This window comes from Nomascus leucogenys, chromosome 2, assembly GCF_006542625.1.
Source record: "Nomascus leucogenys isolate Asia chromosome 2, Asia_NLE_v1, whole genome shotgun sequence".
NCBI classification, from domain to species: domain Eukaryota; kingdom Metazoa; phylum Chordata; class Mammalia; order Primates; family Hylobatidae; genus Nomascus; species Nomascus leucogenys.
The window spans coordinates 156,189,781-156,216,191 of NC_044382.1; the positions used below are offsets into that span (position 1 = coordinate 156,189,781).

General features: G+C 54.7%; 1 protein-coding gene and 1 pseudogene across 12 annotated transcripts in view; one reads left to right on the plus strand and one right to left on the minus strand.

Annotated features, from left to right (window-relative positions):
- The window catches only part of GAS8 (growth arrest specific 8), a 28,868-nt gene extending 8,886 nt beyond the window's left edge, over positions 1 to 19,982 (plus strand). For 3 of the 12 annotated variants that reach the window (XM_030821159.1, XM_030821144.1, XM_030821153.1), the window contains 10 exons: positions 1,002 to 1,199; positions 4,050 to 4,256; positions 7,246 to 7,300; positions 8,001 to 8,206; positions 8,795 to 8,962; positions 9,326 to 9,412; positions 11,813 to 12,022; positions 15,498 to 15,628; positions 17,454 to 17,519; positions 18,167 to 19,982. In XM_030821159.1, coding sequence (XP_030677019.1) covers positions 1,002 to 1,199; positions 4,050 to 4,256; positions 7,246 to 7,300; positions 8,001 to 8,206; positions 8,795 to 8,962; positions 9,326 to 9,412; positions 11,813 to 12,022; positions 15,498 to 15,628; positions 17,454 to 17,519; positions 18,167 to 18,263 — 1,425 coding nt within the window. In that variant the 3' untranslated portion in view covers positions 18,264 to 19,982. Of the gene's footprint in view, positions 1 to 878; positions 1,200 to 4,049; positions 4,257 to 7,245; positions 7,301 to 8,000; positions 8,207 to 8,794; positions 8,963 to 9,325; positions 9,413 to 11,812; positions 12,023 to 15,223; positions 16,550 to 17,453; positions 17,521 to 18,166 lie in introns of those variants that run through there. The other 9 variants (XM_030821177.1, XM_030821186.1, XM_003280641.4 and 6 more) reach the window with 7 other exon arrangements.
- Positions 18,402 to 21,422, minus strand: LOC115837237 (annotated as a pseudogene).
- Between the last annotated feature and the right edge of the window lie 4,989 nt (positions 21,423 to 26,411).

The window sequence follows — 26,411 nt, forward strand, 5'->3', positions numbered from 1 at the left end:
GTTGATATACTCTAATTTTTCAACCATTTCCATCTTTATTTATTTATTGTTTAGAGACAGGGTCCTGCTCTGTCACCCAGGTGGAGTGCAGTGGTGTGATCACGGCTCACGGCAGCCTCGACCTCCCAGGTCCAAGCAATCCCCCTCCCTCAGTCTTCTGAGTAGCTGGGACTACAGGCATGTGCCACCACTCCTGGCTAATTTTTTTCTTTTTTCTTTTTTTTTTTGTAGAGACAGGGTTTTGCCATGTTGCGTCGGCTGGTCAACTCTGCGGCTCAAAAGATCCTCCCACTTTGGCCTCCCAAAGTGGTGGGAGCCACCATGCCTGGCTGTGTATTTTTTGAGACAGAATCTCACTCTGTCACCCAGGCTGGAGTGTGGTGGCATGATCATAACTAACCGCATTGCAACCTCCTGAGCTTGAGTGACCCTCCCACCTCCGCTTTCCCAGTGGCTGAGACTGTAGGTGCCATCATGCCTGGTTAATAAGAAAAACTGTTTGCAGAGATGGGATCTTGCTGTGTTGCCCAAGCTGGTCTTCAACTCCTGGGCGCGAGGGATCCTTCCACCTCGGCCTCCCAGAGTGCTGGGGTTGCAGGCGGGAGCCACCGCACTTCGCTTATTTCCCTGTTTAAACTGGCCTTAGATTATTTCCTTTTTGATATTTTTGCTGTTGTAATAATGGTGTGGGTAATATCTTTGAGCAAGATGCCCTTATATTTCTTTTGAGAAATTTTTTAGGCATAAATTCTCAGGAATGGATGAAAGGATATAGTTATTTTATGATTATTGGCCAAATTGAAGAGAATTCTGCCACTTGCTGAATGTATTCTGTCTCTGGAGCTTCCTAGCCTTATATTTTAACTTTTTACATTCAGCTGTTTGTTTTTAGGTGAAGTTGAGTCCTCCCTCTTTCTTCCTTGCCTTTCTCCGGCCACACGCCCCTTTGCCGTGCATGGGCCCCTGCTCAGTGCCTCATCTGACCCACTGCACCTGGCCAGGTGGAGGAGCATGTCAGCCGCATCCGGGAGGAGCTGGACCGCGAGCGGGAGGAACGAAACTACTTCCAGCTGGAGCGGGACAAGATCCACACCTTCTGGGAGATCACACGGAGGCAGCTGGAGGAGAAGAAGGCTGAGCTGCGGAACAAAGACCGGGAGATGGAAGAAGCTGAGGAGAGGCACCAGGTGGAGATCAAGGTGAGTGGGGCCAGCCTGCACGTGCTCACCTGGTCACCACACAGCCACAGAGGAGTGGACCCAGTGAGGGTGCGGGTGCAGCCTGCACGTGCTCACCTGGTCACCACACAGCCTCAGAGGAGCTGGGCCCAGTGAGGGTGCGGGTGCAGCCTGCACGTGCTCACCTGGTCACCACACAGCCACAGAGGAGTGGACCCAGTGAGGGTGCGGGTGCAGCCTGCACGTGCTCACCTGGTCACCACACAGCCACAGAGGAGCTGGGCCCAGTGAGGGTGCGGGTGCAGCCTGCACGTGCTCACCTGGTCACCACACAGCCACAGAGGAGTGGACCCAGTGAGGGTGCGGGTGCTGGCTGCACGTGCTCACCTGGTCACCACACAGCCACAGAGGAGTGGACCCAGTGAGGGTGCGGGTGCAGCCTGCACGTGCTCACCTGGTCACCACACAGCCTCAGAGGAGTGGACCCAGTGAGGGTGCGGGTGCAGCCTGCACGTGCTCACCTGGTCACCACACAGCCTCAGAGGAGTGGACCCAGTGAGGGTGCGGGTGCAGCCTGCACGTGCTCACCTGGTCACCACACAGCCTCAGAGGAGTGGACCCAGTGAGGTTGTGGGTGCTGGCTGCACGTGCTCACCTGGTCACCACACAGCCACAGAGGAGCTGGGCCCAGTGAGGGTGCGGGTGCAGCCTGCACGTGCTCACCTGGTCACCACACAGCCACAGAGGAGTGGACCCAGTGAGGGTGCGGGTGCAGCCTGCACGTGCTCACCTGGTCACCACACAGCCTCAGAGGAGTGGACCCAGTGAGGGTGCGGGTGCAGCCTGCACGTGCTCACCTGGTCACCACACAGCCTCAGAGGAGCTGGGCCCAGTGAGGGTGCGGGTGGGACATTTTCTGTTCTTGGCTTTGGGAGTCACAGCCTTATGTTTTTTATAAAAGCCAGAGGGAGAGACCCTGCAGGTCCTGAGGATTTAAAATGCTGCTTCCACAACATGGAAGGAGTATGGGCTCTGGGGGCAGACTGGCCTGTTTGCAACTCAGCTCTGCCACTTAATACCCCATGAGCTGGGGGTGCCCCTCACCTCCCAGCCTTGGTGTCCTGCTCTGTGCCTCAAGTGTACAGGTTTGCATAGGTGAACACACATGTGTAGCTGTGTACTGGTGAGGCATGCAAGTGAGCAGGTGGATGCAAGTGAGCAGGTGTGTGCAGATGAGGAGGCGTGGGCAGGTGAGGAGGTATGTGTAGGTGAGGCGTAGGGAGGTGAGCACGTGAGGCAGGTATGTGCAGATGAGGAGGTGTGTGCAGGTGAGCAGGTAGGTGCAAGTAACCAGGTGTCTACAGGTATGTACAGGTGAGGAGGTGTGGTACAGGTGACCAGGTGTGTACAGGTACGGATAGGTGAGGAGGTGTGGTACAGGTGTGGTGCAGGTGACCAGGTGTGTACAGGTACGGACAGGTGAGAGGGTGTGGTACAGGTGTGGTACAGGTGTGGTGCAGGTGACCAGGTGTGTACAGGTACGGACAGGTGAGAGGGTGTGGTACAGGTGTGGTACAGGTGTGTACAGGTGACCAGGTGTGTACAGGTACGGATAGGTGAGGAGGTGTGGTACAGGTGACCAGGTGTGTACAGGTACGGATAGGTGAGGAGGTGTGGTACAGGTGACCAGGTGTGTACAGGTACGGATAGGTGAGGAGGTGTGGTACAGGTGTGGTGCAGGTGACCAGGTGTGTACAGGTACGGACAGGTGAAGGGGTGTGGTACAGGTGTGGTGCAGGTGACCAGGTGTGTACAGGTACGGACAGGTGAGAAGGTGTGGTACAGGTGTGGTACAGGTGTTGTACAGGTGACCAGGTGTGTACAGGTATGGACAGGTGAGAAGGTGTGGTACAGGTGTGGTGCAAGTGAGCAGGTGTGTCCAGGTACAGACAGGTGAGAAGGTGTGGTACAGGTGACCAGGTGTGTACAGGTATGGACAGGTGAGAAGGTGTGGTACAGGTGTGGTACAGGTGTGGTGTGGATGACCAGGTGTGTCCAGGTACAGACAGGTGAGAAGGTGTGGTACAGGTGACCAGGTGTGTACAGGTACGGACAAGTGAGAAGGTGTGGTACAGGTGTGGTGCAAGTGAGCAGGTGTGTCCAGGTACAGACAGGTGAGAAGGTGTGGTACAGGTGTGGTGTGGATGACCAGGTGTGTACAGGTACAGACAAGTGAGAAGGTGTGGTAGAGGTGACCAGGTGTTTACAGGTACGGACAAGTGAGAAGGTGTGGTACAGGTGTGGTGCAAGTGAGCAGGTGTGTCCAGGTACAGACAGGTGAGAAGTGTGGTACAGGTGACCAGGTGTGTACAGGTACGGACAAGTGAGAAGGTGTGGTAGAGGTGACCAGGTGTTACAGGTACGGACAAGTGAGAAGGTGTGGTACAGGTGTGGTACAGGTGTGTACGGTGACAGGTGTGTACAGGTACGGACAGGTGAGAAGGTGTGGTACAGGTGTGGTGCAAGTGAGCAGGTGTGTCCAGGTACAGACAGGTGAGAAGGTGTGGTACAGGTGTGGTGTGGATGACCAGGTGTGTACAGGTACAGAGAAGTGAGGAGGTGTGGTACAGGTGACCAGGTGTGTACAGGTATGGACAGGTGAGGGGGTGTGGTACAGGTGACCAGGTGTGTACAGGTACGGACAGGTGAGGGGGTGTGGTACAGGTGACCAGGTATGTACAGGTACGGACAGGTGAGGGGGTGTGGTACAGGTGTGGTACAGGTGACCAGGTGTGTACAGGTATGGACAGGTGAGGAGGTGTGGTACAGGTGTGGTGCAGGTGAGCAGATGGTACTCCCATTGCCCTTCAGGTGTACAAGCAGAAAGTGAAGCACCTGCTATATGAGCACCAGAACAACCTGACGGAGATGAAGGCTGAGGGCACCGTAGTCATGAAGCTGGCACAGAAAGAGCACCGCACACAGGAGGGTGTGCTGCGCAAGGACATGCGGGCATTGAAGGTGGAGCTCAAGGAGCAGGAGCTGGCCAGTGAGGTGGTGGTGAAGAACCTGCGGCTGGTAGGTGTGGCGGGGGCATGTGGAGGCTGACAGGTTGTTGGGATGGCAAGGCTGGTGCTGCTTGAACTCCTGTTTATTCAACAGCAACTGGGAATTCCTATTTTTGCATAAGACCTTCTACATTTTGGCAATTTGTTGAATTTTTTTTTCTAAAGTATGCATCTAAACAAACTCCATTTTGGGACCAAGTACACAATTCTGTCTCAGACCTGAGCAAAAAATTGACGTCACCGAAGAAAAATATCCAGCTTAGGATCTTTCATGTGCTGCTGACACCTGACACCCAGAGACCTTTCGTAGGGAATAGCGTCGTATGCATTTAGTAGAATGCAAACCAACCATTAAAATATCCAGTGTGTTGACTCCGGGGCACTGTGACAGTTTGTCACACAAGCTGGTCTGATTTTTACTTTTGAGGCTGGGGGTTTCCAGGGCACCATTAAAATTCATCTGTGCACCTGGTTCAGTGGCTCACACCCATAATCCCAGCACTTGGGAGGGTTAGGTGGGAGAATTGGTTGAGTCCAATAGTTTGAGACTAGCTTGGGTGAAATAGTTGGACCCCATGTCTAAAAAATTAAAAAAAAAAAAACATTAACTGGTGTGGTGGCACATGCCGATAGTTTCAGCTACTTGGGAGGCTGAGGTGGGAGGATCCCTTGAGCTCAGGAAGTCAAGGCTGTGGTGAGCTAGGACTGTGCCACTGCACTCCAGCCTAGGTGACAGAGTGAGACAAAACCAAAAGGAAAGAGATCATTTGCTGAGTGTCCGTTAGCTGCTAGGTCCTGATCTGATCTCTGACAAAACGCCTGCCCGACTGGGGCTGTTGGTCTAGAAAGGAGAGACAACAGGTGAGTTGGAAGACAAAATAAATGTCTCAGATACAACAGAGTGTCTAGTGGGGAAGAGTGCCACAGAAGGATCGAAGTGGGGAGAGGTGGGCTGCGGTTTTGTACAAGTAGGTGACCAGCTAGGAGACAGGATGGGCCAGTGGGAAAGCCCAGAGTGACGACGAGGAGACTGTGAGAGAGGGTCAGAGCTCGTCCGTCTCGAAAGCCGTGATGAGGACTGGAGAGGGGTCAGAGCTTGTCCGCCCCAAAAGCTGTGGTGAGGACTGGGACTTTGACCCTGGGGGAGTCTGTTGCCCTCTGAGAACTTGGGCAGAGGAGAGATGTGTCTGACTAAGGTTCTTCCTGGCTGCTGGGTTGAGAAGAATTTCTGAACACATTTGCCTCATGCCTGGAAGCAGTCCAGCCTCCACTGAATCTGGAAGAAACTTGGTGACGTTGCTGACTTTGCAGCAAAGCATGAGAGTGCTGAAGTCTTGAACCCTGCAGAATTACCTGGTCTTAACCCAGGTCCTGGATATGGTATTGTTACATAATCAGAGTTTCCTGTTGGGTAAAAATACGGCTTTAGGCTGGGTGCGGTGGCTCACGCCTGTAACCCCAGCACTTCGGGAGGCCGAGGAGGGCGTATCACGAGGTCAGGAGTTTGAGACGAGCCTGACCAACGTGGTGAAACCCCGTCTCTACTAAAAATACAAAAATTAGCCGGGCATGGTGCCGCGCACCTGTAATCCCAGCTACTTGGGACGCTGAGGCAGAATAATCACTTGAACCTGGGAGACGGAGGTTGTGGTGAGCCGAGATTGTGCCACTGCACTCCAGCCTGGGCAACAGAGCGAGAGTCTGTCTCAAAAAAAAAAAGAAAAATTATTGCTTTAAAAATAATTTAATTTTTGGCCGGGCGCGGTGGCTCACGCCTGTAATCCCAGCACTTTGGGAGGCCGAGGCGGGCAGATTATGAGGTCAGGAGATCGAGACCATCCTGGCTAACACGGTGAAACCCCGTCTCTACTAAAAATACAAAAAATTAGCCAGGCATGGTGGCAGGTGCCTGTAGTCCCAGCTACTCGGGAGGCTGAGGCGGGAGAATGGCGTGAACCCGGGAGGCGGAGCTTGCAGTGAGCCACTGCAAGAGATCGCGCCAGTGCACTCCAGCCTGGGGGACAGAGAAAGACTCTGTCTCAAAAAAAAAAAACATTCAATTTTTTATGCAAATTTTAAATATATAATGTTTATTTAAATATAATATATAATAATTGTTTATTAAAAATATATGTTTATTTATTTTTAGAGATGAGGTCTCACTCTCCCAGGCTGCAGTGCAATGGTACAATCATAGCTCACTCCAGCCTCGAACTCCTAGTCTCAAGTGATCCTTCTGCCTTAGCCTCCCAAGTAGCTGGAAGTATAGATATGAGCCACCACACCCGCCTAATCTTTTTTTTTGAGATGGAGTTTTGCTGTTGTTGCCCAGGCTGGAGTGCAGTGGCACAATCTCACACAACACACACAACACCACAACCTCCACCTCCCGGGTTCAAGCGATTCTCCTGCCTCAGCCTCTCGACTAGCTGGGATTACAGGCATGTGCCACCATGCCCGGCTAGTTTTGTATTTTTAGTAGAAACGGGATTTCTCCATGTTGATCAGGCTGGTCTTAAACTCCTGACCTTAGGTGGTCTGCCCACTTCCGCCTCCCAAAGTGCTGGGATTACAGGCGTGAGCCACCGTGCCCGGCAATCTTTAAATTTTCTGTAGAAGATCTTGCTATGTTGCTTAGGCTGCCCTTGAACTCTTGACCTCAAGTGATCCTCCTGCCTTGGCCTCCAAAGTGCCGGGATGACAGGCATGAATACTTAAAATGCTGCTTTAGGCAAAGTGCAGCAGGTTGGAAGCTACACTCGGCACCTGGAAAGATCCCACAGCTCTGTGTGGACGTGGCTGCTGCTCTTCAGGCTGTGGGATGGTTTGGCAATGGAACCAAGCTGGGTTCAGTGCTCACGATGTCTGTTCATGTTCTCTCTCAAGCTTAGAGGTGACTTTAGTTGAGGGAGGTGAGTTAGGAGATGTGGAGGTGACCAAGGGAGCGGGCTTCCCTCTGTGTGCGGCTGTCTAGTAATGGCCTCTTTTCACCTGTGCAGAAACACACCGAGGAGATCACCAGGATGCGGAATGATTTTGAGAGGCAAGTTCGAGGTCAGTTTCCCATGTGCTCATTGTGTACGACGCTGCTAGAGACACCCCCCGCCCCATCAGAGAGGAATTCACTTCCAGATGCTGTTAACTCAGGGAACAAAAACTAGATTAAAACAGCCCAGGCATGCAAGAGAAAGAATGTGGAAGTTTCCAAGGCCAGTGGACCCACTCAGAATCCCAGAACAACCTATTTGCATGTGAGTTTGGGAGGCTGTGCTTACCACACACGTTCCCACTCCTAGCTAAAATCAGTAGTCATCAGCAGGTGGTAGCTATTCAGTGCCATGGGCAGCATTCTTAAAATAGTCTTCTCCATGGCTCCTGGTCTGAGAAGGCTCCAATTTCAGAAGTCTGTCTGTTTTACTAATAAAGGCTGATAGTCTGTGGCTGGATGGCCACACAGGCCTTGGTTACTGCTCACTGGGGTCAGCCGACATTCAGCTGTTGGCACCCCCAGTGCAGGAAGCGATTAGCAATGCCAGTCGGTGGCAAAGGCAGGCTGACAGTGGTGTGTGCGCTGAGTATGAGCATCAGCAGAAAGCGCTCCGTCTAAACCCCTTGGTTCTTCTCCTGCACAGCTTGCTTGCAAAGCTGTTCTGACCAATGGGCGTTTTGGGCCCTGTTTCCAGGCTCCACGTTCTGTAGCCGTAGGGGCACCACGTCTTCCTCTGCTAAGCTGCTGTTTGCTGCTGCCTTTCAGAAATTGAGGCCAAGTATGATAAGAAGATGAAGATGCTGAGGGACGAGCTCGACTTGCGGAGAAAGACTGAGCTCCACGAAGTGGAGGAGAGGAAGAATGGCCAGATCAACACGCTGATGCAGCGCCACGAGGAGGCCTTCACCAACATGAAGAACTACTACAACGACATCACCCTCAACAACCTGGCCCTCGTCAACTCCCTCAAGGTGCTGCGCCTGGCGTGGGCTGGGGAGACACGCTCTGCCTGTCCTAGAATGCGGGCTGCAGAGTCCTGGGGATCCAGACCCCAGCTCTCCACCCAACACGCCCAATACTTTTTGTAAGATTATTTGACAATGTCCCTCTCGTATCCTTAACTGAAATTCCTAAATAATGTAACCTATCTCTACCTATTGTTAAAAGCAGTCAGGATATTGCCCTCACCATAGTGCAGAGGGGGAAGTAATAAAGTGTTTTCTGGTTTGTAAAAGCTCAGATGGAACTGCAGTGAGGGCCGTGATGTGGCTGGAGTGGATAAGTGTCATCGTCACTGCATGCTGGCAGTGACAGGATTTTCTGGAATCTTGAACAAAGTGTTGTCCCTCAGTCTGCATGGAAGCTGCATTCCCAGAAAACTCAGAATCAGTTGAAGCTGCAGAAATACTGTTTATACATAGAGCAGGTCTAGGTGCCAGCGTGCCTGAGGCTGGCAGGAGCGGTGACGGGCAGGAGAGCACCCAGCTCTCTCCATGCAGGCCACAGCCCCTTTGCTTCTGCCTGCTGAGCCCCTGCCGGGCCTGTGCTTGTGCCTGCAGGAGCAGATGGAGGACATGCGGAAGAAGGAGGAGCACCTGGAGAGGGAGATGGCAGAGGTGTCTGCGCAGAACAAGCGCCTGGCAGACCCTCTCCAGAAGGCTCGGGAGGAGATGAGCGAGATGCAGAAGCAGCTCGCAAACTACGAGAGGGACAAGCAGACCCTGCTTGTGAGTTTCCCGCTGGATTCCTCTCCCTCCTTGGCACGAGCTTGCCTAGGCTAAGGAGGGAGGAGCGTCACAGGGAGGGGCTTGGCCCTTAGCGCAGGAAGGGAGATGAGGGAGGCCTGCATTTCTCCTTTCTCTGCCTTTGTTCTCCTGGGGAAAGTAAAGTCTGGGGGTGTTTTGGAGACAAGGCCCTCATCTTCCAGCGCGTGCTACCGACCTGCCTTGGTGGGACTCAGCTGCTTGTGTCCTGGAACCAGGTCTTTCTGGCGATTATTTTTGGCCTTGCCATCTCCCAGGAGCCCATGTTACTTGGATGACTGTGAATCTTGAATACTTGCTGTCCCCTACTCCCTGTTTTTCCTCCAGTGCACAAAAGCCCGTTTGAAAGTCACGGAGAAAGAGCTGAAAGACCTGCAGTGGGAGCATGAAGTGTTAGAGCAACGGTTCACCAAGGTGAGCGGGCACCAGGCTGGCCCTGCAGAGGGGGGTGGGTGTTAGAGCAGCGGTTCACCAAGGTGAGCGGGCACCAGGCTGGCCTTGCAGCGGGGATGGCACCCTGCTAGCCAGGGACAGGGCTCTTCTCGTGGCCCCTGGACCAGCTTCAGATGCCTTGGCCAGGTTTCTGGGTTCTGAAGCTGGAGGCCCTGTTCCCTGTAACTCATTCTGCACCTTCTGAGAGGCAAAAACCTGTGGCCTATTCTGCATGCATATCCTGCAGAAGGCCTGGGGTCTCATGGGGAGTGGATCACACATGACTTTTGTCCCCTTAAGAGCTGACCTCTCAAAGCACATGAGGGAGGCTCTTAAGTGTAAGTGAAAATGAGTCTCTGGCTGCTCAGCGCTGGTCCTCACACTGGCGAGTTTTATGAGCTCCCTTCCAGGTTTCCTGCATGTTCTAGTGTGGATGTGACTTTGTGTGTTACGAACACGGGATCAGGCCATAAGCACAACTTGCTTTTTAATCTCACAGTGTATCAGGCTGCACATAGGAAGCGGTTTCATCCTTTTCACAGCCACTTGGCGCCGCATTTCATGAATGTTTGATCATTTAGCTGACTCCCCTGTGTTTCTAGTCCTCTGCTGTTAGAAGCATTGCTGCCTCAATGCTTTTGAATTTGTCTTTGTGCACTTGTGTGAGATTGCTTCTTAGGAAAGCCACTTCCTAGCAGTGGGATTGTTGAGTCTGAGGGGTCTGTGTTTAGGATTCTGATCGTCTGTCCAGAGGGCTGCTCTGAGTCACACACCTGCCAGGGGGCAGAGGGGCCGTTTCCATCCTCACCTGCACCAGATCTGACAGGTTTAAACCTTTGCAGCAATGACTGGGTGGAAAACATCTCATTTCGTGGGCATTTCCAAGATTCGCAGTGAGTGGTAGGGATGCTTGGCCCTGTCTCTGTCCCGCAAAGACACTCCTTGCCTCTGTTCAGTTTCACAGTTCTGGCCAAGGACCAATCCTTGCACCATGGGGCACTCAAGGCTTTGTCTGTGGTGTGCGTGGCCAGAGCATCTTATCTTGAGCTGCAGTTATGTGTGCTGTTTTGTTCTCTAACCTAATTGAAATGTATGAACACAAACGGTTGTAGTGGGATTTGCGCCTCGTAAACATCCCATCTGTCTGTCAGATCTAGACCCACCTTCAGAGACACCTCAGGTCCTGCACGACGTGCATTGCTAGGCTGTGCCAACTCTTGGCACCTAAGGGAAGGGTGCCTGCAAGGTAGCCAGTGAGATCCTGAGGACTGCTGTGTTAGAGGCCTTCCTTCTCCCTGTGGGTTTTCAGGTGGACATTGTTGGGAAGAGGAGAGCAGAGACGTGCCTGGGTTGGAGCCTTGTTCTCTGCCATATTTTCCTCCATTTGAATGTGGTTCCCGACAGTGTCAAAGTCACTGTCTCTTCCTAGAGAACCGAGAGCTCGAATTTGTCAGCAAAATTTAGAGACCAAGGCACTTATTTGTGTTTATTTTTGACATGGAGTTTCGCTCTTGTTGCTCAGGCTGGAGTATAATGGCACGATCTTGGCTCACTGCAACCTCCACCTCCCGGGTTCAAGTGATTCTCCTGCCTCAGCCTCCCGAGTAGCTGGGATTACAGGCGCCCGCCACCACGCCCAGCTAATGTTTGGTGTTTTAGATAGAGACGGGGTTTCTCCGTGTTGGCCAGGCTGGTCTCAAACTCCTGACCTCAGGCGATCCACCCACCTCACCCTCCCAAAGTGCTGGGATTACAGGCGTGAGCCACCGCACGCTGCTCAGAGTGTTCCCTTTTTTATAGTCTTCAACAAAGTCTAGCTTTTTTTAGAATGTACAATTAATAAGTAGAAGAATTAGGAGGTAAAAAAGAATGGTTTTACTGGCCGGCAGGCAGCTGGCTCCAAGGCCGTGCTCCAGACCCGCCATCTGTGGGGCGGACAGCACACGTGATGATGCCAGGATCTGGGGCTGACCAAGGGAGCACGTCCTCCAAGGGGCCCCACCTGCAAGCTGCCTGCTGGATGCCGTGGATCTCACATCTCACCTGAGCCCACAGCCCTCACTCGGGCAAGACCGGCCTCGGCCACCGGCGAAGCAGATTTCAGGATGGGGCTGCTCCAGCCCTTCAGGACACTCATGGCTTCCAGAGACACCGTCCTGAGAGGAGGGCTTATGCTGATGTTTTCCTCCTGCCTTCCGCTGCGTGGTCGGCTCGACAGAGGGCCAGGGCGCAGGCACAACACACTGACCCCCGTGCGTGGGAGTGGGCACTGTTGGGAAGCAGCGTGTTCCAGGCAGGTGCAGAGGTGGGAGGCAGCGTCTTCCCAGCGAGATGTCCCCAGGTGAGGGGCCTCATCGCCCACCCCCAGCGCTGTCCCTACAGGTGCAGCAGGAGCGGGACGAGCTCTACCGGAAGTTCACTGCAGCCATCCAGGAGGTGCAGCAGAAGACAGGCTTCAAGAACCTGGTGCTAGAACGCAAGCTGCAGGCTCTGAGCGCTGCTGTGGAGAAGAAGGAGGTGCAGTTCAACGAGGTCCTGGCTGCCTCTAACCTGGACCCTGCAGCCCTGACGCTGGTGTCCCGCAAGCTTGAGGTAGGCCCTAGACAGGCTCCTGGTCCCAGTGGGCGGCCTCATCCCTGTGGCAACAGTCTTCAGTTCTGTGCTGCTCCTCGGATGGGCACAGAGACCCCTCGGTTAACCACTGGGGAGGGGCATTCGTGGGTTTCCTGTGGCCTGAGAACAGAGCGGGGCTGCCTTAGGCGTGGATGCCTCTCACCATCTGCGCCGGCGGCCTCTTCACCGTCTGCGCCGGCGGCCCCTTCTTCACCGTCTGCGCCGGCGGCCCCTTCTTCACCGTCTGCGCCGGCGGCCCCTTCTTCACCGTCTGCGCCGGCGGCCCCTTCTTCACCGTCTGCGCCGGCGGCCCCTTCTTCACCGTCTGCGCCGGCGGCCCCTTCTTCACCGTCTGCGCCGGCGGCCTCTTCTCATCAGTTCTGCTCAAGTCTCTCTTGGATCTTCCCTTGCCCCTGTGTGACCTCATGGTGCCTCCTAACCTCTGAGCCTCTGCCCACTCCATTTCTCAGGCTTGGCTCATCTGAGCATGGAAGGCTCTAGTCATCTGAGTGCAGCCTGAGAATGGCCTTGTGGGTGGAAAAGCCACTCTTGGGATCTCTGTGGGCCTGGGCTCCTCTGTTGGTGATAACAGACCCAGACACAGGCCTGGAGGGTGGTTGTACTTCCTGAGCTCTCAGCCCAGGGCACCACCCGCATCCTGGGACAGAGATGGCACCGGGAGGCCCTGAGATGGGCTGGTTTAGGACCTGGACAGTTACAGACGGGGTAAGTGCAGGGCCGTGGGAGCCTGGGGACCCTGACCCCACCTTTGCAGTTACTGGGGACATGAAGGCTAAGGAGAGCCCAGAATATTCCCTCATTCTGTGTCTCAGTTATTTATGGTGCTGCTCTGCTTGGTGTCCCGGGTGTGGGCGAGGGCAGTAAATAAAGCACATGAGGCCTGGGTCCCTCACAGGGAGAGACAGCATCAGCTGGAGGATCAGGAGGAGGCTGGAGCCTGCGACTGTCTCACAGGTGATCTCTTACCTGTGTCCAGCTTCTGGACCTGGGCCTTGCCTCTGTTCCCTAGACCTGGTTGGGGAAAGTCACAGAAGCAACAGGACACAGGGCAAAGGGTCTTTGACACTGGAATCCTGGCCAGCTGAGGCAGTCTGCAGCTGCCAGGCCTGTGGCTTCCTCGGGGCCCTCTGAGTTGGATGACACGTGCCCCTGGCCCAGCTGCTGCCCCTGAGCTTGAAACAGCTGGTCTTGAAGCCTCCACCAAGAGCCCCAGCAGAGGGAGGCTGGGGTGCTGCAGAGATGCAGCCTTTGGGGCCGCAGGGTACCCGTCTGTCTCTGCTGCTTGTGCTGGACTCGTCCTTGAGTGAAACAGATGCCTGGGACACAGGCTTGAGGCTTCCTTCCTGTCTGTGGAAGCATCTTTCATCCTGAGAACTATCACAGATGGCATTTTTGTTTGTTTGTTTTCAAGACTTAAGTGTTGCTCTGTTGCCCAGGCTGGAGTGCAATGGCATGATCCCGGCTCACTGCAACCTCTGCCTCGTGGGTTCCAGTGGTTCTTGTGCCTCAGCCTCCTGAGTACCTGGGATTACAGGCATGTGCTACCACGCCCAGCTAATTTTTCTATTTTTCGTAGAGACAGAGTTTCACCATGTTGGTTAAGCTAGTCTTGAACTCCTGACCTCGAGTGATTCGCCCGCCTTGGCCTCCCAAAGTGCTAGGATTACAGGTGTGAGCCACCACACCCAGCCACAGATGGCATTTTTTTTTTTTGTAAATTATTTTATTCCTTGATGATTTAGAGGGACTATCTTCAAACCAGTACAAATAGTTCATACATAATACCTGGCCATTTTCTTCTGAAATCTCTCTCTCTCTCTCTCTCTTTTTTTTTTCCAAGACAGGAGTGTTGCTCTGTCACCCAGGTTGGAGTGCAGTGGCGTGATCTCGGCTCACTGCCACCTCCGCATCCCGGATTCAAGTGATTCTTCTGCCTCAGCCTCCTGAGTAGCTGGGATTACAGGCATACAACACCATGCCTGGCTAATTTTGTATTTTTAGTAGAGATGGGGTTTCACCATGTTGGTCATGCTGGTCTCAAACTCCTGACCTCATGATCCTTCCGCCTCGGCCTCCAAAGTGCTAGGATTACAGGCGTGAGCCACTGCGCCTGGCAATTTTTGTATTTTTTTAGTAGAGATGGGGTTTCACCATGTTGGCCAGGTGGGTCTCAAACTCCTGACCTTGTGATCTGCCCACCTTGGCCCCCCAAAGTGCTGGGATTACAGGCGTGAGCCACCACCCCTGGATACCTGGCCATTTTCTAACCAGTTGAGTAATTTGTTGCACAATAAGCTACCTCACGTCTTTTAGCAAGAAATACATTAAATTTGAGGGCCGGGCGCAGTGGCTCATGCCTCTAATCCCAGCACTTTGGGAGGCCGAGGCAGGTGGCTCACAAGATCAGGAGATCGAGACCACACTGGCTAACACAGTGAAACCCCGTCTCTACTAAAGATACAAAAAATTAGCCAGGTGTGGTGGCGGGCGCCTGTAATCCCAGCTACTCAGGAGGCTGAGCCAGGAGAATGGCTTGAACCCGGGAGGTGGAGGTTGCAGTGAGCCGAGATCACGCCACTGTACTCCAGCCTGGGTGACAGAGCGAGACTCTGTCTCAAAAAAAAAAAAAAAGGAAAAATACATTAAATTTGAATAGTAAAGACATTACATAATGAATTAGGACACAGTTAAAATTTGCTTTAAGTATTTCTTTCCGGGGGAGGACGCCACACTTCTACTCAATGAAGAGAAGCATTCTTACAGTCCAGAGGTCTTATTTTTTTAACACCTATGATGCCATGAGTTCATAGGGAAGAGGTTCCAGCAGCTCAGGCTCCTTCCCATCGGTTCTCACAAAGCTGCTCTGGGGGGAGCAGGCTGCTGCTTCATTTGAACCCAGGTACCTTTCTCTTCGGCTTCTTTTTCTGATCACTTTCCTTCCCGCGTTTCAGGAAGCTCTGTCGGCTCTTAGAGTGCTCCGCGTGCTCAGTACGCACATAATTCTCTCGGCAAGAATCTTGCCCTTCACTTGTTTACAGCAATGGCAACAGCGTGCTGGCGAACACTGCAGACTTCAGTCCAGCCATGGCAACACTTGTGGGCCTTCCTTTTTGAACAGCGCCCATTCCCTTGATGTCTGCAGTATCGCCTTTCTTACAGGTTCGCATATACGTGGCCAGAGGAACAACTCTTTTCTAAAAGGCCGGAGAACATGTATCAGTGCCTCTCCTCTTTCCGTTTGCGTTCGTCATTTGGGTGAATTACTGGAAGATGGCGGTTCCTGCTGAAAGGCCACAGATGGCATTTTTAAGGTGATTGGTTCACATGCAGTTCAGCTGAACACAAATGCACGTGCTCATCACTGACACCAGGCCGATGGTTAACCTCATTCAAGTCACCTAATCTCTGTCTTTTTTTTTTTTTTCTGAGACAGAGTCTCACTGTGTCGCCCAGGCTGGAGTGCAGTGGCACAATCACAGCAGTGAGCCCCTCGCTGAGCCGCCCTGGGAGCACCCAGGTGTTGGACAGATGCGGGACTGAGGCTGAAGAGGCTGGTTCTGAAAGGCCCGTCAGCTATGCCTTTGAGTTTCGGGCCAGTTGGGAACTATGGAAGGACTGGGCGGGGGAACCAGATCAGGGCCCACTCTGCTACTGATGGGGAGCACAGGGCTGGAGGGGGCTGGTTGGGGCCAGCACAGAATGGGGACGGGCAGAGGGTTTGAGAGCCGCCAGGAGGCTGAGTCCACAGGCAGGGCTGGGAGGGGCTGAGGTGACTTGGTGTTCGCACATGGGGGAACCACGGGTCCTGGCCCAGTGGGCGGTGGTGCCTGTGGGACCCTGGTCATCTGGGATGGCCTGAGGTAGTGAGGCTGTATAGGAGGGGACTCACCTGGGCTAGAGGCACTGTGGCCTGGGGACTGAAAACTCATCTTTGTCTGCTCAGCACTGGGCCCAGTGAGCACAGACAGGTGAGGGAGTGAGGGTCCCACTGTTGGGAGGTGGGGGAGGCGTGTTTCCAGCTCCTGGCTGAGGGCTGCATCCAGCCTGCTGCTAAGCCACCGAAATGAGGGTGAAGAGAGCAGTCGTGACCTTTGAGGGTCGTTGCAGCTGCGCCCACGCGCCAGGGTGAGGATGGAGGATGGAGCTAAATGTGGGTCAACCGCTCCTTTCCTGGTCATTGTTACCTTGACTTCTAAGTGAAGAATCTTCCCGGGGAAATGACAGAGGCCCCCGCAGGGACACTGTTCACGGTTGGGCAGGTGTGAGGGGGCAGCTGTGTCAGTGGGCAGCAGAGACGGCTCTAAAGCCAGGCTGGGCCCAGCAGTGCCCCACAGGCAGGAGCCCAAGAAGCCTGTGCCTCGCCACGTGGTGAGACCCTTGCCCACATCTGGCCGGGGCCAGTGCTGCTGAAGACTACTTTCTTCTATTACAAAAAAGTGGGATAGCCGGGTGCGGTGGCTCACGCCTGTAATCCCAGCACTTTGGGAGGCTGAGGTGGGCAGATCACGAGGTCAGGAGATCAAGACCAGCCTCGCCAAGATGGTGAAACCCCATCTCTACTAAAAATACAAAAATTAGCTGGGCATGCTGGCGGGTGTAATCCAAGCTATTTGGGAGGCTGAGGCAGAGAATTCCTTGAACCTGGGAGGCAGAGGTTGCAGTGAGCCTAGATCTGCACTCCAGCCTGGGCAACAGGGCGAGACTGCATCTCAAAAAAAAAAAGTGAGATAGTACATTCACAAGCCTCAAGAAATTTAAGCAATATGTAGGTGGTGTTTAGTGGCCAGTCTCCACAGTGTGGCTGCACGCTGCCTGCCCTCACCTCATCTGCATTTCTTGTGGGTCTGGACTGTTTTTTGAGTTTTTTTTTGAGACGGTGTCTTGCTCTGTCACCCGGACTGGAGTGCAGTGGCTCAGTCTCGGCGCAGTGCAAGCTCCGTTTCCCAGGTTCAAGCAATTCTCGTGCCTCAGCCTCCCGAGTAGCTGGGATTACACAGGTGTGAGTCACCGTGCCCGGCTACTTTTTGCATAGTAGAGACGGGGTTTCGCCACGTTGGCCAGGCTGGTCTTAAACTCCTGACCTCAAGTGATCTGCCCTCCTTGGCCTCCCAAACTGCTGGGATCACAGGTGTGAGCGGCAGTGCCCGGCCTGGACTGTTGATGGAGAGGCAGGTTGTGCAAGCTCAGGCTCCCAGTTCTCTGTTTCTTCCTTGTTTTCTCTCCACCCTTGGAGACCTTTTTCTGCTGACAACCCTGTGTGGATGGATACATCCATCAAACCAGGCTGCTATTCCCCGGACCTCTCAGAACCCCCGCTGGAGTCCCCAGGCCACCCCCATTGCCTCGGCCAAAAGATGAGTCTCAAACTCCATCACCTCTCTTTCCTCAGGATGTTCTGGAATCGAAGAACAGCACCATCAAGGACCTGCAGTATGAGCTGGCCCGGGTCTGTAAGGTACGGATGTGCCCTGCCCTCCCTCGGGCACCCCCTCGCTGCCCAGACTGTTCTAAATGCAGGTGGTCTCTGAGGACCCCACCTGTGCCCACTTTGTACCTCATTTGACAAGGCAGCTGTCACTGTCCCCATGTGAGGGTGCAGTCATAGCCGAGAGCATCTGGATTCTGTGTGGTCTGGGGCAGTGCACTGTTGTCTAGGCCACGTCTCTGCTGGGATGGGTGTAGGGGGACCTGGACCCTTCCCTGGTCAGCCCCTTCCCCTGGGCAGGGAGTCAGAAGGTGCTGTGCCCACTGGGGAGGGCAACAGACGTCATTCAACAGGGGAAGGGACAGCGTGAAGAACCTGAGAGGGAAACACCCATCCAGGGCCCAGAGCCCTCCCAGACCACAGCTCTGCCCTGAGTGTCCCTGCCCTCTACCTCTGTCTCCTCATTTGTGGAATAGGAATAGGGACAGCCTCTGCCTGTCCTGCTACCTGAGCCAATGCAGTGAATGTGCTTGGTGCTGTGTGAAATGATTGATAAGCCTTTGGCTTTATCCTTCTACACCGTGATGCTCACGTCGCCCCTCCATGGAGCTGCACTCAGCTCTGGTGGTCCTGAGCTTTGGGACCCTCAGCTCCCTGACACTGCCCTGTCTCCACAGGCTCATAACGACCTGCTGCGCACGTATGAGGCGAAGCTGCTGGCCTTTGGGATCCCTCTGGACAATGTGGGCTTCAAGCCCTTGGAGACAGCTGTGATCGGGCAGACGCTGGGCCAGGGCCCCGCGGGACTGGTGGGCACCCCGACGTAGCTGCCCCTCTGGGGGGCCACAGCCCAGAGAGCCAGCCTAGGAACACTCTCGGGATGACACCCCTTTTCACACCAAGGGCAGCAAGTTTTTTAGATTTTATCATCAGCAAATGAAAGCTTTTCACATGTTCTTGCCATCCTCTTTCCTGGCTCTGTGGAGGAAAACCATCTGCAGGACCCTCACCCATGGCGTCCCTGTCGCTCCCTTCCCTGGGTGCAGCACGTCCGGCCTGTATCCAGGCCTACTCCCTGCTACTCCCTGGTCTCACCTCCGACCACCGTCAGCAGCACCTTCTCACAGTGCCCTGCACTCACCTGGGGGCTGGGGCAGTGCCACGCTGTGCTGCCTGTCTTTGCGCCACTGTTGTCCCATCGAATGGACAGCTTTGCAGGTGCTGGCACTGACTTTATTGACACCTGAGTCACAGCTGCCCAGTGGGATTCTCCAGGGGGCCAGGGCTTCCCTAGGAAGTGGTGAGCCAGTGCTCCCTGATGAGCACGAAGCCCGCTCTGTTGAGGGCTGGGTGGGCGCAGCCAGCATGCGGGAAAGGGCAGGCAGCCTCCCGCTGCCATTCTTCGCTCTAGCTCCCTTGGTGGGTGGTGTAGGACCAGGGGCTCAGCAGCAGGGGCATGTGGAACTTCTGGGCCTTGCTGGTGATGGTGAAAACAACCTGAGACGGAGAGGCCAGGAGAGAGTAGAAGGGGATGGCAGCAAACCACCTATCTGACCCCAGCACACATGGGAGAATTCAGCAGCCCAGTCTGAGGGTCGGGGATGGGGTGAACCTTCCGCACCAAAGGGACACTCCACAGAAGCCACAGCCCAGTAAGTCAGGTGCTTCCGCGGCGGCTCCAGTGTGGGGTGAGGCAGTGAGGTGAGGCCCAGAGAGCTGGAGTTGGCTCAGATGAAAACCTCTGTCAACAAAGAGGGGATGAATCACCCTTGGCCCGGCCTCCCCACAAAGCATACCCTGGGCAGGTGAGTGACGGGTGTGTCCTCATAGAGTCTATTGCTGCCTGGACACCTTTCTTTTGGGAGATCAAAGCAAGTGAGCTCACCTACCTGCCACCGCCCAGGACCAGTCTGCCCACTGCCTAAATGATGCCCGGCCAGCAGGACGTGGCCTGCAGATCCCAGTGAGTCGTGAGCCTCAGCCCCCTCCAGCCCACTGGGGCTCTCACCTCCACGTATGGGTAGAAGCTTTCCTGCCCCTCTTCCTCCAGTAGCCCTCAGTGTCGAAGGTGACCTTGTAGGTGCCTGCCTTCATCTGGTCTGGCGTCAGGAGTCCAGGACAGCGGCCATCTGGGTCTGTGTGGCTGGGGAGAGGATGAGGCTGCGGAGACGGGGACGAGAAGCCCCCCACCCCAGCTCTCCTGGGTCTGCATCCCAGTGGGCCTCAGACACTGCCACCTGTCAGACTTGGGTGAGCAGACACAGTGGGGCTGTTAGGGCCTGCAGTTCCAGAGCAGTCTAGGGACACGACTGCCCTGTCTTTAGGAAATCACAACACAGAGAAGCAAAAAAAAAAAAAAAAAACTTACTGCTCAGTTTATCCCATGAGCAGTAACCACTCTACAGCTGGCATATATTTTTCCGGATTTTCTCTATGCATAACTATATTTGTTTACAAACTTAAAATAACTCATACAGTGGATTATACTATTTGTATTGTTTTGTAACCTGTGGTTTTCACTTAAAACATTGTGTATGGCTGGCCGGGTGCGGTGGGTCATGCATGTAATCCCAGCACTTTGGGAGGCCGAGACTGGTGGATCACGAGGTCAGGAGATGGAGACCATCCTGATTAACATGGTGAAACCCCATCTCTACTACAAGAAAATTAGCTGGGCATGGTCACGGGCACCTGTCGTCCCAACTCGGGAGGCTGAGGCAGGAGAATGGCGTGAACCCGGGAGGCGGAGCTTGCAGTGAGCCGAGATTGCACCACTGCACTCCAGCCGGCAACAGAGCGAGACTCCGTCTCAAAAAAAAAGAAATGTGTGTGTGGCTTTCTGGGTCAATAACTACCAAACCGTCACCCACAGAGTGGGCCTGTCCAACTCCACGGAGCGTCCGTGTTGTGTGCCCTGGTCCCTTATCAGGGTTCTGAACAACTGTGGCTTTGCCCATAGTCACCTCTGGGAAACTTCCCATCATTCTTGCCAGCTGGTCTTTAAAGTGCGCGCTTCTACTGTGATTAGAAAGAGCAGCCCCAAACAAGGTGGCTCACACCTGTAATCCCAGCACTTTGGGAGGCCGAGGTGGGCGGATCACCTGAGGTCGGGAGTTGGAGACCAGCCTGAGCAACATGGAGAAACCCCACATCTACTAAAAAAAATTAAAAAAAAATTAGCTGGGTGTGGTGGCACATGCCTGTAATCCCAGCTACTAGGGAGGCAGAGGCAGGAGAATCACTTGAACCTGGGAGGCAGAGGTTGTGGTGAGCTGTTACCACACCATGGCACTCTAGCCTGGGCAACAAGAGTGAAATTCTGTGTCAAAAACAACAACAAGAAAACCACCATAGCGTGTGTGCATGGGGGTAATGGGACGCCCAGCCCACACAGTGCTGTCCTAATTTCTCAGGTGGGACCTGGACCCATCGTGTCTCAGCTTTTGTGAAGGACCAAATGACCGTAGGAGCGGCACGGTCAGACTCCCTCTGATCCTATGGGCCCAGCCCTGCCCTTCTGGCTGGAAGGGAGGGGGCCTGCCTCTTAGGCAGGGGCCATAAGGCCTGAGTGGGTGACATCTGCCTCTGGAAGTGCCCCGCAGAGCCTGTCCCCGTGGCAGTGGGCAAGACCCCATGGAGGAGGGGCCTGGCTGGGAATCCCGGCATGTACCTGGGCTTCCCCATGTGTAGAAGGGGTAATTATGGTGTATGGAGAATGAAAAGAGTGGAAGTAATGTCCAGCGTACTGCCTGGCACAAGGTTACTCATTATCTCAGGGACAGGCCTTCGATTCCACCTCAGGCCTCACCTAACCACCACCCCCCGCACTCGCCCTGGCACAGCTGCCAGGGAGAGGCAGAAACTCACTCCCGCCCCATCAGGGTCACGGGGGCCTGAGGCTGGAGGGAGGGAGGAAACAGCTCCTCTCCTCATCCCTGTATTTTCAGAGGAGGAAACGGGCTGAGAGAAGGAGAAGAGAGAGCTCCCAACCTCACTGCCAACCCGGGCAGAGAGGAGGGTCGGCAGCGGTGAGCTCCGCCCTCCAGCCTCACTGCCTGGCCCCTTAGTCCCCGCCATCTGTCTCAGGGCGGCACTCGCCCTCCCAGGGCCTCTCTCCTACCTTGTCCTCAGCTCCACCCACTGCTGGCTGTGGTCCTCCAGCCGGGACAAGCGGAGACAGAGGCCTCTGGCTGGGAGCCCCGAGGCGGTGTCCAGCACATGGGTGGTCAGTAGGCTGTCCGGAGGCTCCGTGCTGCTGCCCTGGGCCAGGAGAAGGAGGCCAGGGTGAGCTTCTGGAGCCCTGTGCCCGCCTACCCACCCCAATCCTGCGTCCACACCAGCTGTGGGGCTCAAACAGCCCTCTGGACAGAGTTCTCCCAGCTGCCCAGAGGACAGGGGGCAAAGGTGACTGGAATTGCCTAGTCAGCTAATGAGGCACCAAATGTAAACAGCACAACCTGTGCCTCCCGACCCTCCCCCACGAATCCCTCTGGCTCCCCCTGCCCCACTGGGGACACCCACTCTCCCACCCACGGCCCCCACGAAATGGCCATTTCCCCCCGGGCCCTCGGTTCCAGCCCCTGGGGTGGTTCTCCCGGAACTGGGGTCTCCTCCGCGCCCCGGTTCCTGGGTCCTCGACGCTCAGCCCCCTGCAAGCAGCTGAGGGGACAGGAGCCCTGCAGGTCCAGGCCTGGCCCCCTAACCTCCTGGGGGCCTAGGTGTCGCTGGAGCCTCAGCAGCCGCGGGACGGGGACGGCCCGGGAGCTCATCCTGCCCTGCCGGACTGCGACGCCCGCGGCAGAGGGAAGAGCGGGGCCGGTCACCCCGCCCCGGACCACCTCGTGCCCACCAGGAGGGCCCCAGCGGGCTTTGCCCAGGAAGGTGTGCTGGTGGGGAATCAGGGCGCACAGACCTGGGGCCCGGAAGCGGAGTCGCGAGGACCTGCTGGGGGGTGGTGGGGGCGGTGGGCGGGGGGACGGGGCGGGGCCGCGGTGAGAGGGGGGAAGGGGCGGGGCCGCGGTGAGAGGGGGCGGGGCCGCGGTGAGAGGGGCGGGGCGGGGCCGCGGTGGGAGGGTCGGGTGCGGGGCCGCGGTGAGAGGGTCGGGGGCGGGGCCGCGGTGAGAGGGGCGGGGCGGGGCCGCGGTGAGCGGGGGCGGGGCGGGGCCGCGGTGGGAGGGTCGGGTGCGGGGCCGCGGTGGGAGGGTCGGGGGCGGGGCCGCGGTGAGAGGGGCGGGGGCGGGGCCGCGGTGAGGGGTCGGGGGCGGGGCCGCGGTGAGAGGGGCGGGGGCGGGGCCGCGGTGAGAGCGGGGACGGGGCGGGGCCGCGGTGAGGGGTCGGGGGCGGGGGGACGGGGGCGGGCCAGTTGGGTCCCAAGGAGACCTGCGCGGGAATGGGGAGGGCGCCGGGACTATGTCTCTTTCTCCTGGGAGGTTCAGAGGCCCGCAGATTTCTCATGGAAGCCCCTCACAGAGCAAGTAAGTTTCCCCCGACAGGCTATGTGACCTTGCCTCGGTTTTCTCATCTGTAAAGTGGGAGCAGCAGTGACTCGTCAGGTTGTTGAGATGGCTCCGTACGGGAAGCTCTCTGAGCTGGCCTCCCCCTCCCCGCCCTTCCTCCCCACAACGCGCGATGGATGAGCGCAGGGTGGAGGCCCGTGCCCTGCAGAAAGTGAGAAGAGCCACAGAGCTGCGTGTGCCGGCGGGTATCCATCGTTGTATTAACCTTACGTAATATATAGAGAACACATTTAGCCTGTATGTTACATGTGTGAAGTCCTAATTAGGGAAAGGGAGGCAGGGGAAAGCCTTCTTCATGCCCCAGGACACACAGCCCTCCAGACACCCGGCGAATATCACATTCTTCCCGCGCCCCAGTCTCACCAGATGCCTGAAGGTTATTAACGCACTGCATCCTTGGCGAGTTTATCCCATAAACTCTCCAGCAAGCCTTTGTTTCTGTGCAGTTTCTCTTCTGCTGGCTGCCCGTCTTCTCTCTGGCAACGTATTTTCCTACTTTCTCTAGTAAATCTGTCTTCTCTTACGTACAACTGTCTTGGTAAATTCTTTTATCCTCAAGCCACTGGCAGTCGTTCACCTGCCACAATGTATTAATGAAATAACAGACATTCTCTATTTAAAATCTGGAAAACGCTGCACCCGCGTGATGGTGCACTGGTTGTCCTGCTCTGGGATCTGGGAATTTTTTTTTTTTTTTTTTTTTGAGAAGGAGTCAGGCTCTGTCGCCTAGGCTGGAGTGCAGTGGCACGATCTCGGCTCACTGCAACCTCCGCCTCCTTGGTTCTAGCGATGAGTAGCTGGGATTACAAACGCCTGCCACCACACCCAGCTAATCTTTGTAGTTTTAGTAGAGATAGGGTTTCACTGTGTTGGCCAGGCTGGTCTCGAACTCCTAACTTCGTGATCAGCTCGCGTCGGCCTCCCAAAGTGCTGCGATTACAAGCATGAGCCACCGCGCCTGGCCGGGAACTTCTTTCTTCCTGTCAAGCTGCATTTCCAGTTCTTGGATGTTCAGCATGGGTGATTTGTAGATTAAGAATTAGGCCACTCAAAGGCCAGGGAGGAGACCCCTCTCAGCAAAGGTTGGGAGTATTCTGGCTACAACTACGTTGGGACTAGTTAGGAAACATCTATTTGGGATCCAAACATGCATGACATTTGTTGTGGCTTCTGTTTATAGGAGATAATCCCAAAGAGAGGCTCACACCTGTTATGGCAAATGCCCATGGGTGCCAGAGGCCAGAGACAACCAGACTGGCCCCAGTGGGGAAAATTCCATAAACACCAGGGTACTCTGCAGCCCTTTAAAAAGCATGAAGCCCATTTGTGTGTAAGATGAGAATTCCCCTGGAAAAACAACTAGTGACAAAGGACAAAACAGTGTGTAAAAGGGGGGAGGCTTGTAAATTCGTATCTAGCTTTCACTGAATTGCAAGGATTAGCTAATTTAATCCTCATAACAACCTCATGGTGTATTGTTGTCCCTATCTTACGAAGCAGGAAACTGAGGCACAGGGAGGCCATGTACTGGAATATTTCATAATAGGATACACAAAACAGTCATCTCAGTGACCACCTCTCGAGATAAGCAGTTGCAGATGGACTATATTTATTTTGACTCTTTAACCTTTTGTACTCTGAGAAATTCTAGTGGGCTTGTATCACTTTTTCGAAAGTCTCAAATGTTATAAATAAAGTGACAAAACAATGATCAGTCCTTTTGGGGGTTGCCACGTAACCTTCCCCCGCTCCTGAGACTCTCCCTGCAGAGGAGAAGCTAATGGCCTAAGGAGGGAGAATGGCAGACCAAGGGGCTGTCAGAATTCCTCTCCTGGCCTCTCCAGGGTAAACCCCCCGTCTTGCTCCCACCTAGACTAAGAGGGACTGCAGGGTCCCCTTTCCCAAGGAAACTGAGACCCTCAACCATGCCTGACCTCCTGGCATCTGCCCCTCTCTGAAAACCAGGGTCACCACTGGGATGTCATGTGCTCTAGAAACTTCCTTAATGAGATGACCAGGCTCCACACCCCAGGGCCTTTTTTTTTTTTTTTTTTTTGAGACAGAGTCTTGCTGGAGTGTAGTGGCATGATCTTGGCTGACTGCAACCTTCGCATCATGGGCTCAAGCAATTCGCCTGCCTCAGCCTCCTGAGTAGCTGGAATTACAGGTGTGTGGCAGCACGCATAGCTAATTTTTGTATTTTTAGTAGAGACAGAGTTTCACCATGTTGGCCAGGCTGGTCTTGAACTCCTGACCTCAGGTGATCCACCCACCTCGGCCCCCCAAAGTGCTGGGATTACAGGCGTGAGCCGTCGCACCCAGCCGAACACTCCAGGGCCTTTATGGCACCTTCAGGCAAATTTGAAAAAGAAGCATCGTCTTCAAGACTCTTATCTTCCAGAAAATTGTCATAATAAATATCCAAGTAGCCTATCTTTGGTTTTTAAATCAGTTATAAAGTACAAAAACGTTTCAAAATTATAAAGATGTCTGCAGTGTGTGGTCTGCAGAGATACAGAGTAATGACACACTGTACGGCCTGAACAACATTTTTCTGTCTGTAGAGCCAACCTCCTCTCTCTGACTCATTGGAACACTTATTTTATTTTGTGGAATGAAGTGTTGCCTGATTCTAGAATTGCAAATGAGGTCAATTGAGATCTTTAAACTGAGTTTGTTGTAATTGTGTCTTCAAACAGGATTCTGTTCTGCAGAGATTGGGAGACAGAGGCCTCACCCTTCCTGATGATTACCTTTCAAAGCGAGGGCTCTCAGGCCTTGAGAGAGGCCCTTCTGAGTTGCAAGACATATTTACAAACTGTAAGCTTTTTAGTAAATGCTCCAAGAAAGGGAGGTTGGGGCGTATCGTCAGAAGTTGGCTAGAGCAGAGGTCCCCAAGCGGGCCACATAGTAGGAGGTGAGCGCACGGGCGAGCGAGCAAATGAAGCTTCATCTCCATTTTCAGCTGCTCCCCATCGGTTGCATTACCTCCTGAGCCCGCCTCCATTCAGATCAGCAGCAGCATTTGATTCTGACAGGAGCACGAACCCTACTGTGAACTGCGCATGTGAGGGCTCTAGGTTGTGTGCTCCTTTTTTTTTTTTTTGAGACGGAGTCTCACTCTGTCGCCCAGGCTGGAGTGCAGTGGCGCAATCTCAGCTCACTGCAAGCTCCGCCTCCCGGGTTCACGCCATTCTCCTGCCTCAGCCTCTCCGAGTAGCTGGGACTACAGGTGCCCGCCACTACGCTCGGCTAATTTTTTGTATTTTTAGTAGAGATGGAGTTTCACCGTGGTCTCGATGTCCTGACCTCTGGATCCACCCGCCTCAGCCTCCCAAAGTGCTGGGGTTACAAGCGTGAGCCACCGCGCCCGGCCAGTTGTGTGCTCCTTAATGAGACTCTAAGG